Below are 27,657 nucleotides of genomic sequence, written 5' to 3'. Positions count from 1 at the left end.
CTTGCCCTTGTGAAAAATATTCATTTACAAGATTATGCTATACATGTACAAACCGGTTTCTGTACTTATTTTGTCATTAATAAATATTACAGTACTTTTTTTGTAATTAATAAAAACACAAACAACACAACAACATTTTCCACGAACCATTTTTTCCTGTGGATATTTGATTTCCACATTGAATCCTGTACAGGGATTGACAGCTTCAAACACCCTCTCCAGTGTAGGAAAGGGCTGTAGGTCTGAAGGATCAATGTCGTCATCATGGATGCCATCTACACAATACAAAAAAAATTCTAATCATGAATCATATTTTTATCATGCAAATGATCATTTAAGATTTATAACGTGTAGTGTACATGTGTACTTGTATGCGTGTCTTACATGTACCTACATGTATATCATTATTAACAACATAAAACTGGAATTAGGAAAGAACGTTGCTACCAATAGCTACAAAACTACCAGGTATATGATGCAAGCAAAATTTGGGGGCAAATGAAATTTGTAGCTACACATTTTTTTCTCATTAAAACTTAAACCAGTGTATTGAGTTAAAACATTTAAGGATTTCAAGTGCACTTCAGAATCAATACACTCGTGTTAGAACTCCTTTTGCTTTCAAATGGGTGAATTACGCTTTGCCTCATCGAAGACTATAGTTGCAATCTTATATATCCTTTGATCTTTTCTAAAAGGATCTTTAGATTTGCATGAAGTGTATTTCATAGTCAACTTCTGATCCATCTTTGACAATTAAAGTGTTAAAATTTTTATGAAAATTGAACATGCTGAAGATGCCAAATGCAGTTGGTTCATAAGGATATGTTACGGCATACTCTAACAGACAGAAATGAAATGAAAACTTGCAGATTATGTCATTACTCACCTCTGTCATTTTCAGAGATTCTCGAGGTGTGGGTGAGCTACAAAATAAAAGTTGATTTGCATACTTTCTTTTATAATACATAACAGCACAGATACACAACACAGAGAAAAAAGTACCTCACTGCATCAATATACAGTAAAACTCGGTTATAGCGAAGTCCTGGGGACCTGTGAATTTAATTCGCTACATCCGTAATTCGTTATATCCGTATAACGAATTTGTATAACCATTATAGCGAATTCGCAATATGCATGTTTTCCTTCAGGTATTACTACCAAATATGTTAGGAATGCAAATATTAAACCAGAAGTCTCTGTCGAGACTGAAGCTCTACTGGTTTGTACTTATAGCAAAGGAAGAGAAAAGTACTTAAGCAGTTGGGAATTGAAACTTTACAACAGCAATAAATAGAATAATGATCCTTGTTAAAATCTCTTTATGTTCTTAGTGTAGTCTACTTGTGTGCAAAGTTATATTGAAATCAGACCAAAACTGTAGGAGGAGTAGCATTTTGAAACCATTTTTATGAAATTTCTATTTTTAGTAACCACGACAACACCGTTCATGGAAATCAAAAACCGATACACAAAATTATGTATCTTAGTGTAGTCTACTTGTGTGCCAAGTTATATTGAAATCAGACCAAAACTGTAGGAGGAATAGCATTTTAAAAGAATTTCACAGAAAATTCTATTTTTAGTAACCACGGCAACACCGTTTATCGAAATGAAAAACCGATACACAGAATCATGTATCTTAGTGTAGTCTACATGTTTGCCAAGTAATATTGAAATCAGACCAAAACTGTAGGAGGAGTAGCATTTTAAAAGAATTTCACAGAAAATTCTATTTTTAGTAACCATGGAAACACCGTTTATCGAAATCAAAAACCGATACACAGAATCATGTATCTTAGTGTAGTCTACATGTTTGCCAAGTTATAATGAAATCAGACCAAAACTGTAGGAGGAGTAGCATTTTGAAAGAATTTCACAGAAATTTCTATTTTTAGTAACCAAGGCAACACCGTTTATCGAAATCAAAAACCGATACACAGAATTATGTATCTTAGTGTAGTCTACTTGTGTGCCAAGTTATACTGAAATTAGACCAAAACTGTAGGAGGAGTAGCATTTTGAAAAATTGTTTACAGACAGGCAGACAGACAGACAGACGGACAGACGGACGGACGCCGGACGCATTACTATCGCATAAGCTCTTCTGGTCTCTGACCAGTAGAGCTAAAAACATAACTTCGATAACTAAGGTTATATTATGAATTGGATTTTATATACAAATGCTAAACAGAAATAGAGTCTGTTTAATTATTCATTTTTTTGATATTCTTTGAGAGTTCGTTATAAAGGATGTAAATTTCATTACATTTAACCTCAACGGGACTCAAAATCAGTTCACTATATCCGTAAATTCGTTATATCAGAGTTTGTTATAACCGTAAAATTTTACAAAGATTTGTTAAGAATTTTGCCGTGTACCCAGAAAATTTTTGCTATATCCGTGAATTCGCTATATCCGTGTTCGTACTAAACGAGTTTTACTGTAGTAATAGTACAAAGTACTTGTAGCAAAAAGATTTAGTCTTAACATTGTTAATGCCACAAGGTTTTAACATGTACAGTGCAAATACAACTATCAACTTCAAATCTTTTAAATTTATCACCATATGCAACACATTATTTTTTCAAAAGCATATTCTTCTTATGTTGGATTACCTTCTGTTATGTATCAAAAGTATATGTTACAAGGTAAATTTATTTAATGACCTTAATGCCATATAGCACCACTGATCCAAATTTATCACATTTATCAATTTATCTAATTTATCAAATTTATTTCTTGTTACAACAGAATAAAGAATACATGCAGTTTTATACCTTCATGGACTGAAGTTCTGTCAAAGTCAGGTCTTTAACAGAAGCTTGGTAAAATTCAAGCTCTTCTCTCTTTTTCTTAAAAAAAAAAAAAAAAAACAATGACAAAAATATATAGATATCTGTATTTAAAAAAATGCATGTAAAATATGATGAAGAAAAAAAATTCCAGATGTCAATGTACTGGGTATTTTTGCAAATTAGAATTCAATATGTAAATTCAATTTTCTTTGGTAACTAGTTACTACATGTAAAGTGTAGAAATTTAATAGTAAATGTGAATGTTAAGCTAACCTTCCTATAAGTAATGGCTACATGGAAGTCATGATAAATAACTGGAATCATGTCTTTACTCAACTGGACATCAAATTCTACAAAATCTGCTCCCTGCACAATAAACAAAATACTTAAATTTCTTCAAAATTATTTTTCTTATGAACACAATTTAGACAACCTGCTACACAAAGTTCAGTAAATTTAAATATACAAGATTACATATATGAAGAACCTCTTTTAAATGTATACACTGTAAATAGATTCACGTGCCAAAACTGGGTCTTTTTTTAAATAAAGAAAACACATTTACAAGTGTATTATATTTAAACATATTCACGAAATCATACATCCTTTGGAGAAGTTCTATACAGAAATGCTAGTAGTAATAAGTACATATACTGTAAACCAACTTTTATTTGCGACGACTATATTGCGCCATTTACCAGGGGTAAACTAGTTTGCGACGATTAATTTTCGCGATCAAGCCTTTTTGGATCTGTTGTTAATGACACATACACTTTAAGGACTGGTTCGTGGTGAGAAATATTCGTGATGACGAGGCTCTCATGAGCTTCATGAAAATTTCTCGCACGTGAATAATAGTTGGTTTACAGTAGTTGTTTGCAATGGCTGTGTGTCTTACATGGCTTGCTGCATCTTGTAAAGATTGCACTGTATTTTCTCTCACAGCTGCCAACCTACAAAATAAATAGAAGATACATGTATCTAAGATATTGTGTGATTTGAAAATGGCTTTATCCAATGAGTTGAAATGGTATATTTGAGAGTTTTAAAGTAAATATTAATTTGGGTATTCTGTCATCATATTAAGAAAGTTTTAACTTAATGATGCACTGAACTACAATTTCATGTACTATGTCAACTATATTTGCAGTTTTTTCTCAAGATACATGTAGTTTGCAATTTTTAACTCCCTTCTCCCCCCTCCCCCTCCTGGCATCCCTCCTCCATATATTTAAATTATTTTCCACTGATCATGTGTCTCATCCTTGTTTTAAAAAGAAAAATAGAGCCCCCTTCACAGTCATATTTCATGGCAATATTGGATAAAGATATATCAAAGTTTCTGGCCAGGATATATTGTATATGAGAAGTTAAGGTCATACAATTAATTTTGATCAGAATTACCCACCTAAGCATTTGGCTCAGGTAAGCTAAAATGACCAACCCTTATTTGGAATCAATCTCTGATATGTACAAATTATTTTTAAAAAAGTTTAAAATATTACAAAAAAAAAAAAAACAAAAAAAATTGACACATCACTCCTTGTTCAAGCTGGTTTACTTTTTGTGCTTGTATGACGAGCCCATTCCCCGATGGCCCACATCCAAGGACTTGCGCTCGAACTTCCAATAGTTTTGGTAGCTCACATCCATTTTCAGATCTAAACCAGGCACAGGTTTCACAATAAGATAATCCACTGTAAGAAATAATGCCTGATATACACATCCCTAGCAGAAAATGGCCAAAAGACAATTACCTTTTTATTCCAATACACTGACATGAGAAATCAGTGATTTAGAATGAAAATCTTTGGTGCATGGAGTATATTCTCCATAGAACAGAGCTTGCTGGATTTATTTTTCCACGTTCCTGGGAGAAAGTAAACCTTTAAGAAATACTAGAGTTGAGTATAAAACGTGTTTGGGTTTGCACGGAATCAGCAAATGGATGACCTGAAAATTCATAAAACAGTGGAAATTATTAATATGCTTGTAATTTGTCCTCATCCTTAAAAGAATCTTTCTGAGTCAATGATAAATCTTTTGCAGTACGTGCTGTAAAAAAAAAAAAAATGAAAAAAACACAATATCAAAGGATACGCGTTGTTTTGCTTAAAATTCAATCAACCTTCTCACCGACATATATCTTGTAGAACATTTCCAGCAAATCTCATGCATATTCTCCTAAGGGTATACAACCTGTAAGTTATCAGGATACCCTCCTGGTATAAAGTACTAATATTTAAATATATTCACAATATACTAACAAGCCATTTTCCAATGAGTTGTAATTAAGTCCTACAACATATATACTTACAGGCTATTTTCCCAATAGGTTTGTGGTTGAGTCCCGTGATTGGGACGGTTTTTGAATCGTTGGACTTTTTCAGATCCACGGGCAGCAGATAGCAGTAGCCAATATGCTTAGGATTAACTCCCTCCTCATGGACATAAAAATCAAACTGAAAGCCCTGTAAAGGAAGGGTACTATGTTTAACTTTTACATGCACATTGTAGTGGCCTAAAGACCATTTTTAGATTTGTTCCCTTTTATATTGGGTCTCTGTATATTTGTAAAATTTTCAATCATTTTGTTTACCTTAATAAATTTAATCACAAACACTTTTTTTGAGTTAGACATAAACGAAGTAATTAAGATTTAATGGCATCAGAGTCGTTACTGTTAATAAAAATTCTTTTTAAAAAAATTCATAATTCATTTGTGAAAATGTATGAATTATTGACTTAATATTAGGTGGATGTTAAATTGCTACTCTATGTTTTATTTTTAGTCTCTTGTAACACTTATTGAAAAGCTAATTCATCCCAATCTCTGTTTCATTATAATGTTAAATTTCCACTGAAGACTGTGAGTATATATCCAGCATGACATTTCAGATACATACTTTTTTTATCATTTAAAGATATGTACTGTAAGTTGGTACTTACCAAACTCTCTGGTTCTACAGATTCAGCTGTGAATACCATGTATCCATCTGGTTCATAGATTGTGCCATGCTGGTTCTGAACACAGTGATTTATCTTTCTATCATCCAAGGTCTACAAATGAAAGTCAATGGATGATGAAAAGAAGTAATGATATACTAGAAAACTGACCAGTCAGCAAGGGCCCCGCCATGGGGTGGAATTATAAGGATCGATGCAGCTTATGGAATGATTAAAAAATATATGAAGAAATAAGCAACAGCAACTGTATTCTTAAAATTTTCAACATAATTCCTGAATATCCAAAAACCTGTAAATAATATCCTTGTATATTTACATTAGGCACTGGCAGTAAAGAACAACCTAACATTGAATGTATATATAAACAATAATGAAGTTTGTGTTTGTGTTATATAAAATGCCAGTCTTCAATGAATGCAAATACATGTATCATGAAGGCTTGACTTTAACTTCAAAACAAACAGCAGTTGCAGACAAAGTTTTTCATTAATCTTAAAATGACATAAAGATAGGCCTACTAAATTTTCTTCAGCAGGCTAGATAATTAATCCTGAGGGATTAATTGTACCTCTCTCATCATTTTCTTCTAAAGTTACAATAAGAACTTTTTCAGTGTTAATATTAGAATGGCTTAATCCAACTACCTTAAAAATTAATATTATTCTTGAATTTACATAAAGGGAAAAAAGTAAATATAAAAGATATGTCTTCTTTAATCTATTTCTTGTTTTTAGAATTCAATGAAATCATAACTCATTGTGTAGGTATTTTAACCAAAATAAAGTATAAACATTTATATCTAAATCCACATTTCAGAGTGTTCATAGCATTCCAAATTGACTGAACTTCAAAACAAACTTCATTTGCAGACAGAGGTGGTAATTAATCTCAAAGTGACAGACAAAGATAATGCTTTGGATTTTCTTCAGGAGGAAAGCTAATTAATCCCAAGGGACTCATTGCAGCATTCAGTTTACAATGGAAACATCTTCAGCAGTTATCTCTCTTTGCCAAAGCATTCTTATATAAAGTTAAGGAATATACCCCACCACCCCAGCTCCAAACCAAGGGACATAGAGAAACAAACTTAGCATCAAAATATGTCTTTCTGCCTATTGAACTACCATACCAAATTTGATCTTAATTAGGCAACCATAAAAAAAGTTATTAGGAAAAAACAGGAAATTTGGTGAAGGTGATTACTATAGGGCACCCGCAAATCCTTGCGGGGCCCTAACTAGTACATGTATGTAAAGTACAATTTATAGGTAGATATATGCTAGCACTTTGGTGAAGATACAGGTTTTAACTTTAGAACTTACTGTGACTGTACAGGTAAAGGAAGAAGTAATTTACAGACAGTAGTAATTCAATAGAGGTAGAAGCAACTAATGACAGTCCCACTAATGCTTTGGTAAAGTAACTGAAGTTAGAGGTAACTTACAATACTAGCACTTTGGTAAAGATAGGGAAACTTACAGACATCAGCACTTTTTTGAAGGTAACTTACAGATGCTATCATTTGGTAAAGGTAACTTACAGACACTAGCACTTTAGTGAAGGTAACTTGCAGACTCTACACTTTAGTGAAGTTAACTTACAGACATCAGCACTTTTTTGAAGGTAACTTACAGATGCTATCATTTGGTAAAGGTAAAATTTTAGTGAAGGCAACTTGCAGACTCTACACTTTAGTGAAGTTAACTTACAGACATCAGCACTTTTTTGAAGGTAACTTACAGATGCTATCATTTGGTAAAGGTAACTTACAGACACTAGCACTTTGGTGAAGGTAGCTGGTGGCGATACATGGGTTCCCCATTCATCTTCCTCCTCATCTTCATCTAAATGCTGAAGAGAGAATAATTCAGATACATATGTACATACACCTAGTTACACTGGTGGTACATGGACATATAGAACTCAAAGATTTAAATGTGTAATATTACAAATGAAACAAATGTAAAAGCTAAAGCATTATGTGCTGTATTTTACTTCCAGCAATCGTGAATATTCTCAGCATTTCTGGCATTTCTTACTTTCATTTCCATCATTTAATTTTTATATTTTATTTTTAAATATGAAAAAAAATTACGTCTTGGTATCGTTGATCAATTGGAGTGCACTTTATTCTGTAAGTCTGCTTTCTGTATTTGGGCTTCCACATACGAATTGGGTTGCCATGCATACGGATATGTATTTCTAATTGGTCTGTCAACCATCCATTAGTTACATGGAATTTTCCACCTATTAAAAAGAATAATAAATACTTAAATTGGAAGCCAAAGGAAGAATATGCATCAAGTAAAATTTCCATCACTGCATGTATAACTTTTATCAATTCTATAGAAAAATTTTAATTCTCATACCATATTCCCCAAATTTTTCTATTGTAGCATCATACTTGAGTGGATCTTGCACATAGTCTATAAAAAAATAAATAGAACAATCTAACTCAGTTTTCTTCACTTGACGTCAAACATACTGTATGTGTACTTTTAAAAAAGCGGGCTTCATATTTTAGCGGCTTTGGCACGGACAATGATGCGCTAATTCATGAATACCGCTAAGAAATCATTTTAAAATACAATGCATAGCATGGACATGCGAAGCGCTAATTCATGATTATGCCAAAAACTCCATGCCCACTGATTGCGCTAAATTTTGAATACGCCAATTTATGTACACATACAGTATATGTAATTGCTGATTAAATTCTCTTAACTCTTACTACAATAATTAATCATAAAATACTGAAGTTTTTGAAATTCAATTGAATGATGTAAAATATTTTACTGCCAATCCACTGGCCTATAGAAACAAAGGATTTTTTACCTGTGGGAGAAAAGATCCTGGGTGCAATGTTAGTTTCCCAGCGAATGACCTTCACAGATTTGTCCGTAGATTCGCTGTCCGACTCCATTATTTGACAAACAAAGTATCTGTAGCAGTAATTTTTCATTCCACACAGTTTAACCCTCTTCCTCCAAACATCACTGTAACAGTTCAGAATTATTTATAAACATTATACTAGTTTACTCCATACAAACATCCAATTATACAGGTCAAAATGAAAACTATGTGGTGCTTTTTAACTCATATACTGAGGGGATACAGATTATTTAGAAGTATAAGTAGTTTTATAATATTTTATATACATACAGTTTTCCCTTTAACAACATATGCATTTTACCTATTGTAACATTTGTAAGTCAAAAATTGAAAAGAACACAACTCATAGACTATTTTTTGACATTTTAATGTACTTAGAAATTAAAAGTTTTCCATTGTCTTTGTTTCCTTTCATACCTACTACAGTAAAACTTGGTTATAACGAAGTCACTGGGACCTATGAAATTACTTCGCTATATCCGTAATTCGTTATAACCATATAAGCAATTCATGAAATTTAATTAGCTGGGGATTCAAAATAACTTCGCTATATCCGTGAATTCACTATATACGTGTTCGTACTAAACAAGTTTTGCTGTACATGTAATATACCGGTACTCATGTAATATGCATATAATTTTGTAACAAGAGGCCCCTGGGCCTTATAGGTCACCTGAGCATTATTCAACAACTTCCCAGTGACTGAATTTGATCCATGTTTTAAGCCAGATGCTATAGCATTTACAATCTGGTCATCATAACTATACACTTAGCAGTTCCTTAGTTTGGTTACTTTATACCCATAGGCAGGGTAGGGGAACAAAAAATGCATTTCAACTAATCAGTAATATTCAGCAATAATCAGTAGTGCCGCTACCACACATGAACCCTTGACTCTTAGGCCTAGATCCACACATTGCACTATTTTTGGAAAGGCATACTTGCTTTTCAAAAATATTTGATTAATACCAAGGAGCACATTTCAAACAATTCATTCATTTTCAGTACATAAGTACAGCCTCCCCCCCCCCCACTATGGTACAACTGACCCTGGGGCCTTGAAATTTACAATTCTTGAAGATTAGGGATTGCTCATAACTATATAGGTAATACGTAATATCGCGATTACTCTGCAGTTATCTAACTTACTACCGCTCTTTAGCGGGGGAGTCGAGAAAGCTCAAATCTCACGAGATTACAGGGGCACATGGCTTTGTTTACAGTAGTGACAATCGAGTGATTTGAACAATTTTATGCCGAAAGTACAATGTATTGATGTATTGCTAAGAATTTAATTCCAAATAGTAGATTATCAAATAAGGAATGTTTAGATTATTTTATCAGCTTAAAAATACGACGATTTTCAATGAAAATTTAATTAAAAGAGCCCGCTTGATTAAAAATATCGTTAAAAATGTAACATTTTAGGATTAGATCCTCTCAAAAATTAATTAGACTGGTTCAGCGATTGTTATGCAAGGTATTCCACCAGGATTTTTTACTTATCTGTCCTTATAAATTCTACAATGATCGATCTTGCATTGTATTCAATAGCACAGTTGTCCCCAGCCAACAGACGTTTCCTACCTCCATCGCGAAAGAGTTCCGCTAAGTTAATTATAATAAGTAATTGCGATATCAAGTATTCATCTGCTTAAAACCTAGGAGCAAAGAAGAAAATATTCAAAGATTTAATGTTTTTTCACTATACATGTATAATCAATACAGCCCCGCCCTAACACCAGAATCCCTGACCCTGGGGCCATAAAATTCACAATTTTGGCAGAGGCACTCTTGTTCATCATAACTATGTACTTAGTTAGTTTATTTAATACCCAGGAGTAAAGAAGAAGATTTTCGAAGAATTCATGTATTTCCTCTATATAATCAAAAGAGCCCCACCCTGACACCAGAACCCCTGACCCTGGGGCCATAAAATTCACAATTTTGGTAGTGGCACTCTTGCTCATCATAACTATGTACTTAGTTAGTTTATATAAAACCTAGGAGCAGAGAAGAAGATTTTCAAAGAATTCATGTATTTTCACTATATAATCAATAGAGCCCCGCCCTAAAACCAGAACCCCTGACCCTGGGGCCATGAAATTCACAATTTGGTAGAGGCACTCTTGCTCATCATAACTATGTACTTAGTTAAATTATATAAAATCTAGGAGCAGAGAAGAAGATTTTAAAGAATTCATGTATTTTCACTACATAATCAATAGAGCCCCGCCCTAACACCAGAACCCCTGACCCTGGGGCCATAAAATTCACAATTTTGGTAGAGGCACTCTTGCTCATCATAACTATGTACTTAGTTAGTTTATTTAATACCCAGGAGTAAAGAAGAAGATTTTCAAAGAATTCATGTATTTTCACTATATAATCAATAGAGCCCACCCTAAAACCAGAACCCCTGACCCTGGGGCCATGAAATTCACAATTTTGGTAGAGGCACTCTTGCTCATGATAACTATGTACTTAGTTAAAATATATAAAATCTAGGAGCAGAGAAGAAGATTTTCAAAGAATTCATGTATTTTCACTACATAATCAATAGAGCCCCGCCCTGACACCAGAACCCCTGACCGTGGGGCCATAAAATTCACAATTTTGGTAGAGGCACTCTTGCTCATCATAACTATGTACTTAGTTAGTTTATTTAATACCCAGGAGCAGAGAAGAAGATTTTCAAAGAAATAATGCATTTTCACTATATACTTATTTAGCTCCGCCCTAGTACAAGAACCCCTGACCCCAGGGCCATGAATTTCACAATTTTGGTAAAGGACTCAATGCTGATTACAATCATGCAAACAGTTTGACTGCTTGATGTCCAGGAGTAAAGAAGAAGATTTTTGAAGATTGCATTAATTTTAGTGGTTTTGGCCCCACCCCCCAGGCCCCAGGGGGGCAGGGATCATGAAATTCACAATTTTTGTTCCCCTTCACCCATAGATACTGTATACCAAATTTGGTTAGAATTAGCTCAGCCGTTCCAGAGAAGAAGCTGAAAATGTTCAAAAGTTTACGACCGATTGACGACGAACGACGTACGACGACGGACAAAAACAGATAGCAACTAGTGCTAATTGTAACGGGAACCGTTACAGATGTTCCCCAAACGCTCCCCAACTCCCTTTCGGTGCCATGTTCCCTGTAAGCTTCATTAAATAAGACAAACTCTGTGCATTTTTGACTTTTACATCGCTTTCCCAGAAGGATACCAATTATATTCAATTTTAAGCATTGCACCCAAGCGCATGTGAATGCATGTGCGTTATGACCATATCATCTTGTCTACACTATTAATATTCTAATATACTATATATTTAAAGCATTCAGTCCAAAAGTAATAAAAATCACTCATTGAGGAGTATTTTTAAATATTCTCGTTTCAAATGCACGCACGTGTGTGCACGTGCATGATGATCATACCTTCTTGTAGGAGTCCCTTACATCTATCTATGTTCTAAATCCCATCTTGTTTGGTTGAAAAACGGGGAGTTATAGCCATTTAAAGTTTCAGTTAATCAGATTGCAGCACACGTGCATGCGCGTAATTTAATGGGTTTTTTTCTATCATTTTGTAGGATATCCTAATGCATGACTATATTTTAAATTTCAAAGAATTTCGTCAAAAAACAAAGGAGAAATAGCCATTTAAAGTTTCAGCCAATCAGATTGCAGCACACGTGCCTGCGCGTGATTTCATGATTTTTTTCTATATCATTTTGTAGGATATCCTAATGCATGACTATATTTTAAATTTCAAAGAATTTCGTCAAAAAACAAAGGAGATATTGCCATTTAAAGTTTCAGCCAATCAGCTTGCAGCACGCGCACATGCGCATGCTTTCATTAAAATTCTTATATATCATGCGGTAGATCTTCATTATGTAGGACTATGTTCAAAATTTCAAAGGATTATGACAAGAAACAAGAAAGTTATTGAGACTTTAGTTTCAGCCAATCAGAGCGAAGCGCACGTGCATGCGCGTGAGATCTTGCTATTTTGACCATGCTATCTTGTTTATACTACTAATGTATCCTTACATTATGAGTTTCAAATAATTTCATCAAAAAATAGAAAAGTTACGGCAATATCCATTATATTGGTAATTTCACCTATTGCACGTGCGCGCTCTTGCAAGCACGTGCGCGCAAAATGACCTTTGTTTGGCAACTCTACATAACATGCCTACTAACCCTAAAAAGGTTTCACCTAAGTCGGATGTGTAGTTTACAAGATCACTCGTGGACAAAATTTTCCCAGGAAGAAGAAAAATAATAATAATAATAATAATAATAATAATAATAATAAGAAACAGAGTAAAAACAATATGTTCCCCAACTTCGTTTGGGGAACATAATAGGTCACCTGAGTGACTCAGGTGACCTAATAAAACGTAATGAATAAATAATTTATTGTCATGTCATTTTGGGTTTTGAATCAGAGGCCATGGATATACACTTTGACTGCTTAGTTTTATTACAATAACATCACATAATTTATATAATTAATATGTGCCTAATATTCCTTCACATAACATTTTCACTAATCTCTCAAATGTGCATGTACAGTAAAACTCGGTTATAACGAAGTCACAGGGACCTACGAATTTACTTCGCTATATCCGTAATTCGTTATACCCATATCGGGAAGATGTTAAATTTATATAGCTGGGGATCCAAAATAACTTCGCTATAACCGTGTTCGTACTAAACGAGTTTTGCTGTATATGAATTAAAATATATTTTTTTTCATTTTTAAATGGGGGGAGGGTGAAAAAAAAAAAACAACTGAAATTACAACATAAAACATTTATATATTAATATTCCAAAACATTGGAGTGGTTATTAAATAAATCAACTTTTTGACTGCATAACATGATTTACCTATGTACTCATAGGCAATAGATATCAAACAGGAAAGAGGGTGTGTCTCAATGAATAATTACTAATCTGACACATTTGTCACACAAACAAATCCTACACATTCCTTGAAAGCCTTCTTAAAAAATTACCTCTAAAGCAATCTACAGTGCACTTTGTTATAGTTTCAACCAAAGCAATTTACACATTGCTTACATCTAGCTATTCATACATGCTTTTAGCTAACAGTCTTCTCATTAAGCTTTTATGCACCGAGGAAGGGGCGTGGCTTAAAAACAAGAACAAAACTAGATCTTTAAATAACTGTCCTTATTTCACATTCTTACCATGTTGCCTGTTTTCCCTCCGTGCACCCACTGGCTTCCTCCTTGTTCTTCCTACACTGTGAGGGGCTGGTGGACTCCCGCGTCAGCACCACTGCGTGGTGGGGGTCCCAGTTTCCGAGGCGGTCACAGTCCCCCACCACACACACCACCTCATCTTTCTCCACCTCCACCGCCACCCGGAACATCACCTCAAACGTCACTGACATCATCGTCATGGTGAGAGTCTATTTATGGAGTTATAATCTCAGAAGAAATATGAACAACTTCGGTGTATTAATCACACTACTTGTTAGCCACTGTCAGCTAGTTTTTCTTTTTCTGTCTGCCATCTGTAAATAAATGATTTTAAAAAATGAAGATTTTGTATTTTTAAAATCCACATACAACCAATAACAAACACTAATTAAGACTTAATTGAACATGTTGAAAACATCAGTGTTCATACATTCCATGTAGTCCATTTTAATATTGCATGGAAACCATAAAATAAACCATTAGAATAATATCATATTAACATAATATATAGAATTTAGCAAAGTCATTCAATATCCAATTTAAAATATGTTAATCAGTGTGTTTATTCACTGAAGCATATACACATGTACTTGATGGTTTACTAGCTGATAAATAATTGCATTTGTTTGAGTCTATTCCATACAAGTACATAGTAAATAGATTCATTGCAGGTTTCTTTTGACAATCAATACTGATGTTAAAAGTTCACTTTGAGTTGTGTGTTGCCTAAATTGAGAATTAATGCCTGATGCGCTTCAAGCAACACTGGGTTTTTATAATCTAACCGGATCCAAATTCTTTATCCACTCAAAAATATACTTCAATCTGTGAAATGGGTTTACATTGTACAATAATTAAGTTTTCAGCGACTTTGTACACAGTGAATATAGAGCATAAAGATTATAATCTGACATCTACATGCAATTATATCTCCATCTTTGGGAAAGAGAGAGGGAGGGATGAAAATCATCAAGATTATACCATATATCAGCTAGCTACCTCAACACTGATCTCTATGTGGCTGAATAGTTAGCAGCAGAGACCTTTGTTATATGTACAAAGAAAAATTAATTACCACAGTTCATTTTCTAAACAGATAGAGCATCACATTTGTCTTAGGTAAAAAAAAAAGTATTTCCTTAAGAATGTTAACAATTTTTATACATTAATGCTTAACATTATAGTTACTGTACTATTAGTTCAAATGGAATATTGTCATTAAATATACTTATCAACAGTATAATGCCTTTAGAAATGCACCTGACTTTCATAATGGACCCATGTAGACATGCTATACTACCACGGTAAATAGAAGAACATTTCTATGTGGGTCAGAGGAGGACAAGTACTGGGTAAGGTCATTGGATTTTTAAATCTTAATGAAATTTACACAAGCATGGTTAGTCTTTTGTCTGAACCCCTGACAGCTGCCAATGATTCAAAACTTAAAATTGCATAGAGTATATACACACCACCATTTGCTACGAACGCTATTTAATTTCTGCATTACTTCAATTAAGATATAGCTTGAAAATTAGCTCTTAGGACTACTGAGCATCAGGATATGGTATAGAACTTTTAAGCTGAAAGACTCAATGGGAATTTTTTAACACCAGCTTATATATATACAGTGTATTATATTTTAATAAAACAATTTATATGAGCTCTACTACCAGATAGCTGACTCCTGTATTGACCTGAACTGACAAGGTGAAAAATGCTAAGTAATGTTATCACTGTTGAAAATACAGGTAACTTAGCATATTTGACTAAGTGCTGTTTCAACAAAAATGAATCTGATGGATATGTTTTTAGTTTAAAGTTTATAATCTGCCTTTACACTTACCAATGTTTGAGATGTTCTGATTTCTATAAAGATTATTCAATTCTTGGCATACTGGTAAGACTGCATTCAGACCAACTGTATTATTGATAAAGTTAAAATATAGGCTACTTATAGGGATCCAATGATTCACAAAGCAATAGTTATAGATAATATCTACAAATATCATGAAGAGAATCAATAAACTCACTGTATGTGCAATTGCAAAGATACTCACAGACTGTAGCCTATATATAACAACACAAGAAGATGTCCTGTTTGCCCCTTACCCCTTGTTTGTAGTATCATAAGTAGTTGTATAACACTATTATCATACTGTGTCATATCTCCTAAAAAGTCTTTATCTTCATCAACAATGCTAAAGAGATTATAATGTGTTCATGTAACTTTGCCTGTTAAGCTGTCTATCCAAAGAGTACTTCTAAAGGTTATTAACTCACTATTTGAAATTGCTTTAAGTGGATCTAAACATTAATAAGAATGAATTTTAGAGGACTATAAAATTGTTTGTTATGCATGTACACACTCTTTAATTACTACATCATCTTTCACATGTTTAACATGCACAATAAAAATATGAGTTCCTGTTATAAACACATATCTTTCTTCCTGTACAATAAAATTTCACAATACTTTACTTCAATGTAGATCTATAATATCACATGTATATGTCTTTTGTACAAATATCTTATCAGCTTTTATTTTCTTTGTTAACTTTTAAAAATGTCACCACGGACCCACCTCACCAAAAAAAAAAAAATCATTTTTCATAATTTTACAATTATTTACAATAACTTATTGAATGAAAAATACAGTGAAGAACTAATATTTTTATTACCTTAATAATGATAATTTTTTACTTCCATATTAATGTTTTCATTCCTCAATAAACTAATTTTCCTGAAATTATATCCAATGATGATAGGTTACACATGTTATAGATTCCTGGTTCATCAAGAATTCACATATACATACATATACTAAATGATATATATCCTGACCCAATATCACCCATATTTACTTACTACATGTACATGTATATATGTAACTATAAAGTGCATAACCCACAAAGTCTGGCTGACTTGTCTGATGCAAGTGGATTAATTAAACATGTATTTATAAACAGTGCATGTCTGAGCAAACAGATCCTTAATTTTATTATCTCTTTCAATTTTTAATTTTTTATGACTACCGGTACATGAATATTAATGGTGAAAACTGTCTGGATTTTACATGTTGCCTTTTATTTGTCTAGCAGTTTCTTGGGACATGCTTGCAGCAAAATCTTTTTCAATATAACTACTTAGATTATTTTTTAAAGTTTACACATTTAGTTATTCAATACCTTTGGATAAATGATGCAAGTGGAATTTTATCCGAGATCTTATCACTTTATTAGAAGAAATTTTCCAGCATAAAAAGTAGTACATACAGTACACCTTCTAAGCTTCCACTAGTTGGCATGTGAATGAACACGGAAGTTACCCTTACTTTTGAACAAATTTTCAGTCTCTGCATTCTGAAGATAATGTGTCATACTCATAACCAAGTATATGGATACAGAAATATATATATATACATATATACTGTACCTTTCTTCTTTCTGGGAATAACAGATCAGACAGGTTTGTGTCAATGTTAAAAATCCATAGTTGGTATTATAAGTTCTATCTGTCCTGTTCTCTCTGATTCCTTGTAAGATACAAGTATGGCTTGACAAGAAATCTGAAATGTATGATGGGATAAAGTAAGTCACCAATTTAAAAATAAGCAAGTATTGCACTGGAAGATTATGTAATAAATATAAGTAGCAAAAGTAGCATGATACTATAGTCATAATTATATGTCATACTTTAAACACAACTAAAAATCAAGGTCATAATAATGCACAAGTTTCCATAGATATCTCACCTTCAAACAGTGAGAATCCTTCACCTCACCCTTTACTTAAAGGTTAATTTCTACACTTGTGACATGACCATGACCACACTTATCTCAGTAAAGGAAACATGGTCAGACTATTAATAACACAAATCCTGAATGAATGGAAATAACTTATACATGTTATAGGTCCTACTCAGGTTATAAGAATCCTATTTGAATGGAAATAACTTGGGTCCTACTGTATTATACACTGCTTACTTAAAATTAAACAAGATGTGTTTGTGAAACACTATGTGCCCGACAGCAACAAAATTCGAAAAAGCTATTTTTAGCATATAGGTGACAGTCAAGGTCACAAGGTCATTGACCTTGCATTTGGTGTCATTTGAAAGAACTTGATTAGTGGAGTATGCATACTAAATATGAAGTTTATATCTTTCATGTTTCAAAAGTTATGGAGAAGGTTAAAGTTTGCAGAAACAAGAGGCCCATGGGCCACATCGCTCACCTGAAAAACTTGGGTGATGCAGATCTATTTTAAAGATTTGTTCTATATATATTTCTATGTAAAACTTGGATTCCCTATTGTGGCCCCGCCCTACCCCCGGGGTCATGATTTTGACAATTTAATATCTACACTACCCACGGAATGCTCCCACATAAGTTTCAGCTTTCCTGGTCCAGTAGTACTTGAGAAGAAGATTTTTAAAGATTTGTCCTATATATTTCTATGTGAAAATTGGATTTCCTATTGTGGCCCCGCCCTACCCCAGGGGGTCATGATTTTATCAATTTAATATTTACACTACCCAAGGATGCTTCCATATAAGTTTCAGTTTTCCTGGCCCAGTAGTTCTTGAGAAGATGATATTAACAATTTAATATCTACACTACCCAAGGATGCTTCCATAAAAGTTTCAGCTTTCCTGGCCCAGTAGTTCTTGAGAAGAAGATTTTTAAAGATCTGTTCTATATATTTCTATGTAAAATTTGGATTCCCTATTGTGGCCCCGCCCTACCCCCGGGGTCATGATTTTGACAATTTAATATTTACACTACCCACGGATGCTCCCACATAAGTTTCAGCTCTCCTGGCCCAGTGGTTCTTGAAAAGAAGATTTTTAAAGATTTGTTCTATATATTTCTATGTAAAACTTGGATTCCCTATTGTGGCCCCGCCCTACCCCCGGGGGTCATGATTTTTACAATTTAATATTTACACTACCCAAGGATGCTTTCATATAAGTTTCAGCTTTTCTGGCCCAGTGGTTCTTGAGAAGAAGATTTTTTAATGACCCCACCCTGTTTTTGTATTTTCTTGATTATCTCCCCTTGGAAGGGGTCTTGGCTCTTGATTTTAACAATTTAAATTCCCCTTCACCCAAGGATGCTTTGTACCAAGTTTGGTTAAAATTGGCCCAGTGGTTCTTGAGAAGAAGTTGAAAATGTGAAAAGTTTACAGACGGACGGACAGACAGACGGACGACGGACAACGGGTGATCAGAAAAGATAACTTGAGCTTTCAGCTCAGGTGAGCTAAAAAGCTATTTTTGGCATATAGGTCACAGTCAAGGTCACAAGGTCATTGACCTTCATGTCATTTGAAAGAACTTGATTAGTGGAGTATGCACACCAAATATGAAGTTTATATCTTTCATGGTTCAAAAGTTATGGAGAAGGTTCAAGTTTGCAGACAAACAAACAAACAGACAAACAGACAGACAGGACAAAAACAGTATACGTCACGCATCTATTGATCCGGGCGCATAAAAAAACAGTTTCCTTTCTAAATAATGCATGTAATACAAAATCCACATGGATCAATGAATAAAACTTACATCTACTGAATATTACTGGGTATTTCTGTTATTTCTTATGAAGACTATTGCTTCTAATCAGTTCATAAACAACACTTAGCAAGCCAGCTGTTCAAAAGGTCAAAAGCACAGAATTTAAAATATTTTATATAGATATATATGTATTAAATGTATCATTCCTACTGGTCTTCACCTTCTACACAGGAATCAGAACTTGAATTGTTTTTTTTTTCCTTTAAAAAATCATCTGAAATCTCAAGGGGGAACTGCCAAAAGGCTTACTACCTCATCATGTTCATACATCATAAAAACAAATTATAATGCATTTTACACATTTCAGAAAAACAAATTATGTCAAAACATAGACATATCACTGTAAATAAGTATTATCAGTGATAATGGTGATAATGGTATATACAGTAAAAATCAGACCAAGGTTTTCAGTCGCATAAGGTCAGGAAGACTGATAACTATTAACTCTCCTGAAGGTAGTTTACTTGACATTAAACTAGACCTTGAACAGCAAGGATATCAGAAACCAGGCTTACACTGGCACAGTAGTGGGACAAAAAAAATTGGCAGCTAGGTTGTGGAAAAATTGACTACTGCTACTTAGTAGCTCAATCAACTGATGTTTCGATACATATACCATGTATACTGAACATTTAAGGTGAACCGTAAATAAACCATTATAGAGAAGTGCACTTCGAAATCAGTCATCAGGGTCATAAGTTCAACATGTTCAAAATGTAGGGCTGTCACGGGTCACGGGTACCCGAAATGACCCAGAACCGCGGAACAATTAATTCGGGTCGGGTACGGTTCCGTTTTTCCGGAATTCGGTTCACTTCCGATTTGTATAATAGAGTAGATTTTACTATAAAAATGGCGTCAAAAAAGAGAGATTGGTTAGTACATTGTCATTATAAGGTGATTTAAACCAGAAGTCTCTGTCGAGACTGAAGCTCTACTGGTTTGTACTTATAGCAAAGGAAGAGAAAAGTACTTAAGCAGTTGGAAATTGAAACTTTTCAACAGCAATAAATAGAATAATGATCCTTGATTAAGTCTCTTTATGTTCTTAGTGCAGTCTACTTGCATGCCACATTTATATTATAATCAGACTAAAATTGTATTAGGAGTAGCATTTTGAAAGAATTTCACAGAAATTTCTATTTTTAGTAACCACGGCAACACCGTTCATCGAAATCAAAAACTGATATACAGAACTGTGTATCTTAGTGTAGTCTACTTGTGTGCCAAGTGATATTGAAATCAGACTAAAACTGTAGGAGGAGTAGCATTTTGAAAGAATTTCACAGAAATTTCTATTTTTAGTAACCATGGCAACATTGTTCATTGAAATCAAAAACCGATGCACAGAATTATGTATCTTAGTGTAGTCTACTTGTATGCCAAGTTATATCAAAATCAGACCAAAACTGTAGGAGGAGTAGCATTTTGAAAGAATTTCACAGAAATTTCTATTTTTAGTAACCACGGCAACACCGTTTATCGAAATCAAAAACCGATGCACAGAATCATGTATCTTAGTGTAGTCTACTTGTATGCCAAGTTATATCAAAATCAGACCAAAACTGTAGGAGGAGTAGCATTTTGAAAGAATTTCACAGAAATTTCTATTTTTAGTAACCAAGGCAACACCGTTCATAGAAATCAAAAACCGATGCACAGAATTATGTATCTTAGTGTAGTCTACTTGTGTGCCAAGTTATAATGAAATTGGACCAAAACTGTAGGAGGAGTAGCATTTTGAAAAATTTCAAAGAAATTTCTATTTTTAGTAACCACGGCAACACCATTTATCGAAATCAAAAACCGATGCACAGAATTATGTATCTTACTGTAGTCTACTTGTGTGCCAAGTAATATTGAAATTGGACCAAAACTGTAGGAGGAGTAGCATTTTGAAAGAATTTCAAAGAAATTTCTATTTTTAGTAACCACGGCAACACCGTTCATCGAAATCAAAAACCGATGCACAGAATTATGTATCTTAGTGTAGTCTACTTGTGTGCCAAGTTATAATGAAATTGGACCAAAACTGTAGGAGGAGTAGCATTTTGAAAGAATTTCAAAGAAATTTCTATTTTTAGTAACCACAGCAACACCTTTTATCGAAATCAAAAACCGATGCACAGAATTATGTATCTTAGTGTAGTCTACTTGTGTGCCAAGTTATACTGAAATCGGACCAAATCTGTAGGAGGAGTAGCATTTTGAAAGAATTTCAAAGAAATTTCTATTTTTAGTAACCACGGCAACACCGTTCATCGAAATCAAAAACCGATGCACAGAATTATGTATTTTAACGTAGTCTACTTGTGTGCCAAGTAATATTGAAATTGGACCAAAACTGTAGAAGGAGTAGCATTTTGAAAGAATTTCAAAGAAATTTCTATTTTTAGTAACCACGGCAACACCGTTCATCGAAATCAAAAACCGATGCACAAAATTATGTATCTTAGTGTAGTCTACTTTTGTGCCAAGTTATATTGAAATCAGACCAAAACTGTAGGAGGAGTAGCATTTTGAAAGAATTTCACAGAAATTTCTATTTTTAGTAACCACGGCAACACCGTTCATCGAAATCAAAAACCGATGCACAAAATTATGTATCCTAGTGTAGTTTACTTGTGTGCCAAGTTATATTGAAATCGGACCAAAACTGTAGGAGGAGTAGCATTTTGAAAAATTGTTTACAGACAGACAGACAGACAGACAGACGGACAGACAGACGGACGGACGACGGACGCATTACTATCGCATAAGCTCTTCTGGTCTCTGACCAGTAGAGCTAAAAAAAAATAAAGGAACATTGTTTCTTACCAAAATCTTAACGAAATGATTTTGCCTTACCTTATTCAAAACCAGAAGTCTCTGTCGAGACTGTAGCTCTACTGGTTTATACTTAAAACAAAGGAAGAGAAAAGTAGCAGTTGGGACTTGAGACTTTAAATCAGCAATAAATAAAAAAATGATCCTTGCCACTCATCAAAATAAAAACCAACGCACAGACTTATGTATCTTAGTATAGTCTACTTGTGTGCCAAGTTATACTGAAATCAGACCAAAACTGCAGGAGGAGTAGCATTTTGAAAGAATTTCACAGAAATTTCTATTTTTAGTAACCATGGCAACATTGTTCATTGAAATCAAAAACCGATGCACAGAATTATGTATCTTAGTGTAGTCTACTTGTATGCCAAGTTATATCAAAATCAGACCAAACTGTAGGAGGAGTAGCATTTTGAAAGAATTTCACAGAAATTTCTATTTTTAGTAACCACAGCAACACCGTTTATCGAAATCAAAAACCGATGCACAGAATTATGTATCTTAGTGTAGTCTACTTGTGTGCCAAGTTATACTGAAATCGGACCAAATCTGTAGGAGGAGTAGCATTTTGAAAGAATTTCAAAGAAATTTCTATTTTTAGTAACCAAGGCAACACCGTTCATCGAAATCAAAAACCGATGCACAGAATTATGTATCTTAGTGTAGTCTACTTGTGTGCCAAGTTATAATGAAATTGGACCAAAACTGTAGGAGGAGTAGCATTTTGAAAGAATTTCAAAGAAATTTCTATTTTTAGTAACCACGGCAACACCGTTTATCGAAATCAAAAACCGATGCACAGAATTATGTATCTTAGTGTAGTCTACTTGTGTGCCAAGTTATACTGAAATCACATCAAATCTGTAGGAGGAGTAGCATTTTGAAAGAATTTCAAAGAAATTTCTATTTTTAGTAACCACGGCAACACCGTTCATCGAAATCAAAAACCGATGCACAGAATTATGTATTTTAGTGTAGTCTACTTGTGTGCCAAGTTATAATGAAATTGGACCAAAACTGTAGGAGGAGTAGCATTTTGAAAGAATTTCAAAGAAATTTCTATTTTTAGTAACCACGGCAACACCGTTCATTGAAATCAAAAACCGATATACAGAACTGTGTATCTTAGTGTAGTCTACTTTTGTGCCAAGTTATAATGAAATCACATCAAATCTGTAGGAGGAGTAGCATTTTGAAAGAATTTCAAAGAAATTTCTATTTTTAGTAACCACGGCAACACCGTTCATCGAAATCAAAAACCGATGCACAGAATTATGTATCTTAGTGTAGTCTACTTGTGTGCCAAGTTATAATGAAATTGGACGAAAACTGTAGGACGAGTAGTATTTTGAAAGAATTTCAAAGAAATTTCTATTTTTAGTAACCACGGCAACACCGTTCATCGAAATCAAAAACCGATGCACAGAATTATGTATCTTAGTGTAGTCTACTTTTGTGCCAAGTTATATTGAAATCAGACCAAAACTGTAGGAGGAGTAGCATTTTGAAAGAATTTCATAGAAATTTCTATTTTTAGTAACCACGGCAACACCGTTCATCGAAATCAAAAACCGATGCACAAAATTATGTATCTTAGTGTAGTCTACTTTTGTGCCAAGTTATATTGAAATCGGACCAAAACTGTAGGAGGAGTAGCATTTTGAAAAATTGTTTACAGACAGACAGACAGACGGACAGACAGACAGACGGACGGACGACGGACGCATTACTATCGCATAAGCTCTTCTGGTCTCTGACCAGTAGAGCTAAAAATACCCCCATGCCACAACACCGGCTTTCACCTTGCCCTTCGGAAATGATACAAATGACGTCACCGGAAACTTACGAATTTTGACGAAGTAATGTCGGTTGCTTCCGTGAAACTCGGAAAACATGTTGCGGTGCATAGTGACATGGTGGCTAAAACATAGCAACAATTTACTTGAAAAGAACGATTTAATGCAATCTCTTTTCCATAAAACTAGCGTTTGCGTCCTAAGTCAACAGAACTTTTTATCTGACTTCATACTTTCGTTACTTCAACGGTTCAGGTATTTCCGATTTTGTCGGAAACTTCCGAGAAGTTTGGAATTTCGATCCCGATGCTTGGGAAATGATTTCTTTTTATTGTTTTGTTTTATTCTTTTTTCTTTCTTTTTCTTGAATGATAGACAGTACATGTGTAAGTTTATGATAGTAAATAAACTGCGCTCGCCCCAACGGTCACACCGTAAAACATATTATTTTAAATCTTGAAACGCTATCGGACAATTTCGATGTGTACCTGTATTGCCAGAGTATGGGGCAACATGAAAAACATATTAAATGAACAGATTCATATAGATTTTATTTCTAAGAATAAAGATACTAACCCATAAAATTGGTAATGTTATAAAGGGAAAACATTGTCTTGCGCCGGCTGAACCGAGATTGACCCCGCATAGGGAAATAACTTTTGTAAATATGAAAGTCGTCTATGTTTAAAATAAACTGTGACTCAGCGAATGATATCGATGATCATGATGTGTGACAGTTACAGACTTACATTTAAACTCATAAAACCAATGGTATTCTGTCTTAGAATTTTAATTGTATCACATGTATGCTAGTAAATAGTAATTTGATTCATTATGGGAATATTTGGGAAACCTGCAGTTTTTTTTTGGTTTTGAAATTACTCTTAATATAGTAAATGAAGCATATGTCACTCAAACAAACACAATTCAACATTAAAATTAAGGTACCATAAGTACACATTAAAATCGAACATGATGAGTTCTTATTAAACATAATATGTTAACCACCCCACACCCCCTTCCACTTCTCCCGGGCACCTATATTTAGTGTTACCATGCCCAATATATTGAAACACGCCTATTTCGAATCAACTGTTATTGATTTTAATAGCTCTTTTGAACAAGTGCAAAAGTCGTATATGGAAATAATGATTTAATTACATACAACTATCCTTTACACTTACCTTCAAAATTCTGGATACCAAAGCTATGGGCCTAATTTACTAAACACTAAAACAGACCAAACGGATTTATCGTCCTTCTTGTTATTTCGGATAAAAACGGGAAATAGCTATACATACACAATCCGGATATCTCCGGAATACAAAGAGTGTCACTGTGCCACCTTATGTTCTAATTCGTTTCACTCAAACGAACATAAATTATTGACAATAATAACAACACACTTGTTTAGGAAGAGAAGCGCTAATCTGCCATTTATTACACGTACAATATACATAATAATTCCGTGAATTTCATCACTTCTTTCTGAAATAAAGAAAAAACACATTACTCTCATTAGACTTATAACTTTATATAGAAAACCATATGCATTAACTTAAACAGTTCTTGTCATACTTCATACACATGCCCTGAAAATTAAACCTTAAATTAACACTTAGGGTGGGTGTGGGTGGGGTGGGGTGGGGGTGTAACGTTGGCGAAGAAAAGCCTTCGAATGAGTAAAATTCGTGCTTAACTTGAATACCTATTCAACAGGTATTGTTAAAAATAGAAACCAATGGCTATAGACTTTTAATATAGAACCATAACAAATGACACGTGTTTTTGTACATACGATAAATAAATGTAATCAAAGATTGTTTTTGAAAGGGGGAGGGGCAGAGAAAAAAATCTGAAGAAAAAAACTGAAAAGCAAAATTTACAAGAGGCCCATGGGCCACATCGGTCACCTGAGCACTTGGGCTAGTTAAAAAACACAAATCAGCTCGATCAGTATTGAAAAGTATACTTGTTGGGGGAGAGGGATTTAAATTTTCTATTACTTGAGAATGTCACTTTGTAATTTTGCCATACTTGAAAAGAAGATTTTTAAAGATTTTTCCAACATATTAATTGATCTCCCATTGTGACCCCTAGCTTGTCCCCCTTCTCCCCGCCCCCGGGACATTATTTGAGTAAATTTAAAACTTCACTACTTGCAGGTGCTTACATGTCAATTTGACTAAACAAAACTTATCTGTTTTGGAGGGGATTTTTCCCTATATATTCTTATGCAAAAATTTGATTCCTCATTGTGGCCCCGCCCTACCCTGTGGGTCAAGATTGAAACAAACTTGAATCTACACTACCTGAGAATGCTTCCAGATAAGTTTCATCTTTCCTGGCCAATGGTTTTGGAGAAGGAGATTTTTAAAAGATTTTCCCAACGTATTCCTATGTAAAACTTTGATCAGCCATTGTGGCCCCGCCCTACCCCCCGGGGGTCATGATTTGAACAAACTTGAATCTACACTACCTGAGAATGCTTCCAGATAAGTTTCATCTTTCCTGGCCAATGGTTCTTGAGAAGAAGATTTTTAAAAGATACCATTCACTTTTCATTAATTCACAATTATCTCCCCTTGGAAGAGGGCTTGGCCCTTTATTTGAACAAACTTGAATTCCATACACCCAAAGATACTTTGTGACAAGGTTGGTTGAAATTGGCCCAGTGGTTCTTGAGAAGAAGATAAAAATGTGAAAAGTTTACGACAACGACGCCAATAACGACGACGACAGACAACGGACAAATTTTGATCAGAAAAGCTCACTTGAGCCTTTGGCTCAGGTGAGCTAAAAAAAGATACTGTCAGATGCTCCCGTATATCAGCTTGTTGCCGAGGTTCAAGTTTCTCAAATGCAAGTTAAAACTACAATGTCTAAAGTACATTAGATCAAAAGGTCAAAATTGTTGGTACCCAAAGTAAGGCCTTAATTGTCACAAGAAAAATACATGTGAAATTTGATGGTCTTAGTAAGTACGTACTAATGTTCAAAAGCAAAAGTTATGATTAAGGCTAAAGTTTTCTAAAAGTGAGTCAAACTCTTCTCAAATGCAAGTCAAACTCGAAAGTCAAGGTAAAAAATATTTAGAATGGTCTTGTCAACATGAATGATTAACATGTGGAATATGAAAGCCCCACCAAGAACTAATCAAAAATAATGGCCATTAAGTTTAAAGTAATATAATTTTTTGCAAAAGTTGCTCGATCCCCATGGTCAAGGTCAAAAACGTTGGTATCCAAAGGAAGGTCATGTCACAAGGAATATACATGTGAAATATAATACTAGTAGCCATAGCTCCCACTATTTCAAAGTTATGGGCAAGGTTAAAGTTTTTGCAGACAAATGGAGCAAAATCTATATAACCCCGAATCTTCGATTACGGGAGCATAAAAAAGGGAAATTGTCCAAAGTCGAGAATCCTATTTCGGGGATGGGGTTGGGTTAGGTTGATTCAAACTTCTTACAGTACCAAATGCTTTTACTCAAGCATTCTCCATTCTATTTATTTGAGGAGTATTCCTCGTGAAAAGACCTTTCTTTGGGTACCA

General features: G+C 34.1%; 1 protein-coding gene across 1 annotated transcript in view; it reads right to left on the bottom strand.

Annotated features, from left to right (window-relative positions):
- LOC134268365 (glycerophosphocholine phosphodiesterase GPCPD1-like) overlaps positions 1 to 25,384 on the bottom strand; it is a 47,694-nt gene extending 22,310 nt beyond the window's left edge. Inside the window, exons 1-15 of the mRNA XM_062750608.1 lie at positions 25,285 to 25,384; positions 17,337 to 17,469; positions 13,887 to 14,215; positions 8,605 to 8,765; positions 8,139 to 8,195; positions 7,865 to 8,016; positions 7,540 to 7,620; positions 5,752 to 5,862; positions 5,120 to 5,273; positions 4,364 to 4,499; positions 3,701 to 3,755; positions 3,076 to 3,168; positions 2,785 to 2,859; positions 890 to 926; positions 148 to 275 (exon numbers count right to left, since the gene is read on the bottom strand). Of these exons, the coding sequence (XP_062606592.1) occupies positions 148 to 275; positions 890 to 926; positions 2,785 to 2,859; positions 3,076 to 3,168; positions 3,701 to 3,755; positions 4,364 to 4,499; positions 5,120 to 5,273; positions 5,752 to 5,862; positions 7,540 to 7,620; positions 7,865 to 8,016; positions 8,139 to 8,195; positions 8,605 to 8,765; positions 13,887 to 14,101 (1,455 nt within the window). The 5' untranslated portion in view covers positions 14,102 to 14,215; positions 17,337 to 17,469; positions 25,285 to 25,384. The remainder of the gene's footprint in view (positions 1 to 147; positions 276 to 889; positions 927 to 2,784; positions 2,860 to 3,075; positions 3,169 to 3,700; positions 3,756 to 4,363; positions 4,500 to 5,119; positions 5,274 to 5,751; positions 5,863 to 7,539; positions 7,621 to 7,864; positions 8,017 to 8,138; positions 8,196 to 8,604; positions 8,766 to 13,886; positions 14,216 to 17,336; positions 17,470 to 25,284) is intronic.
- Between the last annotated feature and the right edge of the window lie 2,273 nt (positions 25,385 to 27,657).

Source organism: Saccostrea cucullata, unplaced genomic scaffold (assembly GCF_032062105.1).
Source record: "Saccostrea cucullata isolate Sc308-1 unplaced genomic scaffold, CSIRO_AGI_Scuc_v1 ctg2336, whole genome shotgun sequence".
NCBI lineage: Eukaryota > Metazoa > Mollusca > Bivalvia > Ostreida > Ostreidae > Saccostrea > Saccostrea cuccullata.
The sequence above is the reverse complement of the archived record's forward strand: the minus strand, read 5'-3'. Positions and strand labels throughout refer to the sequence as shown.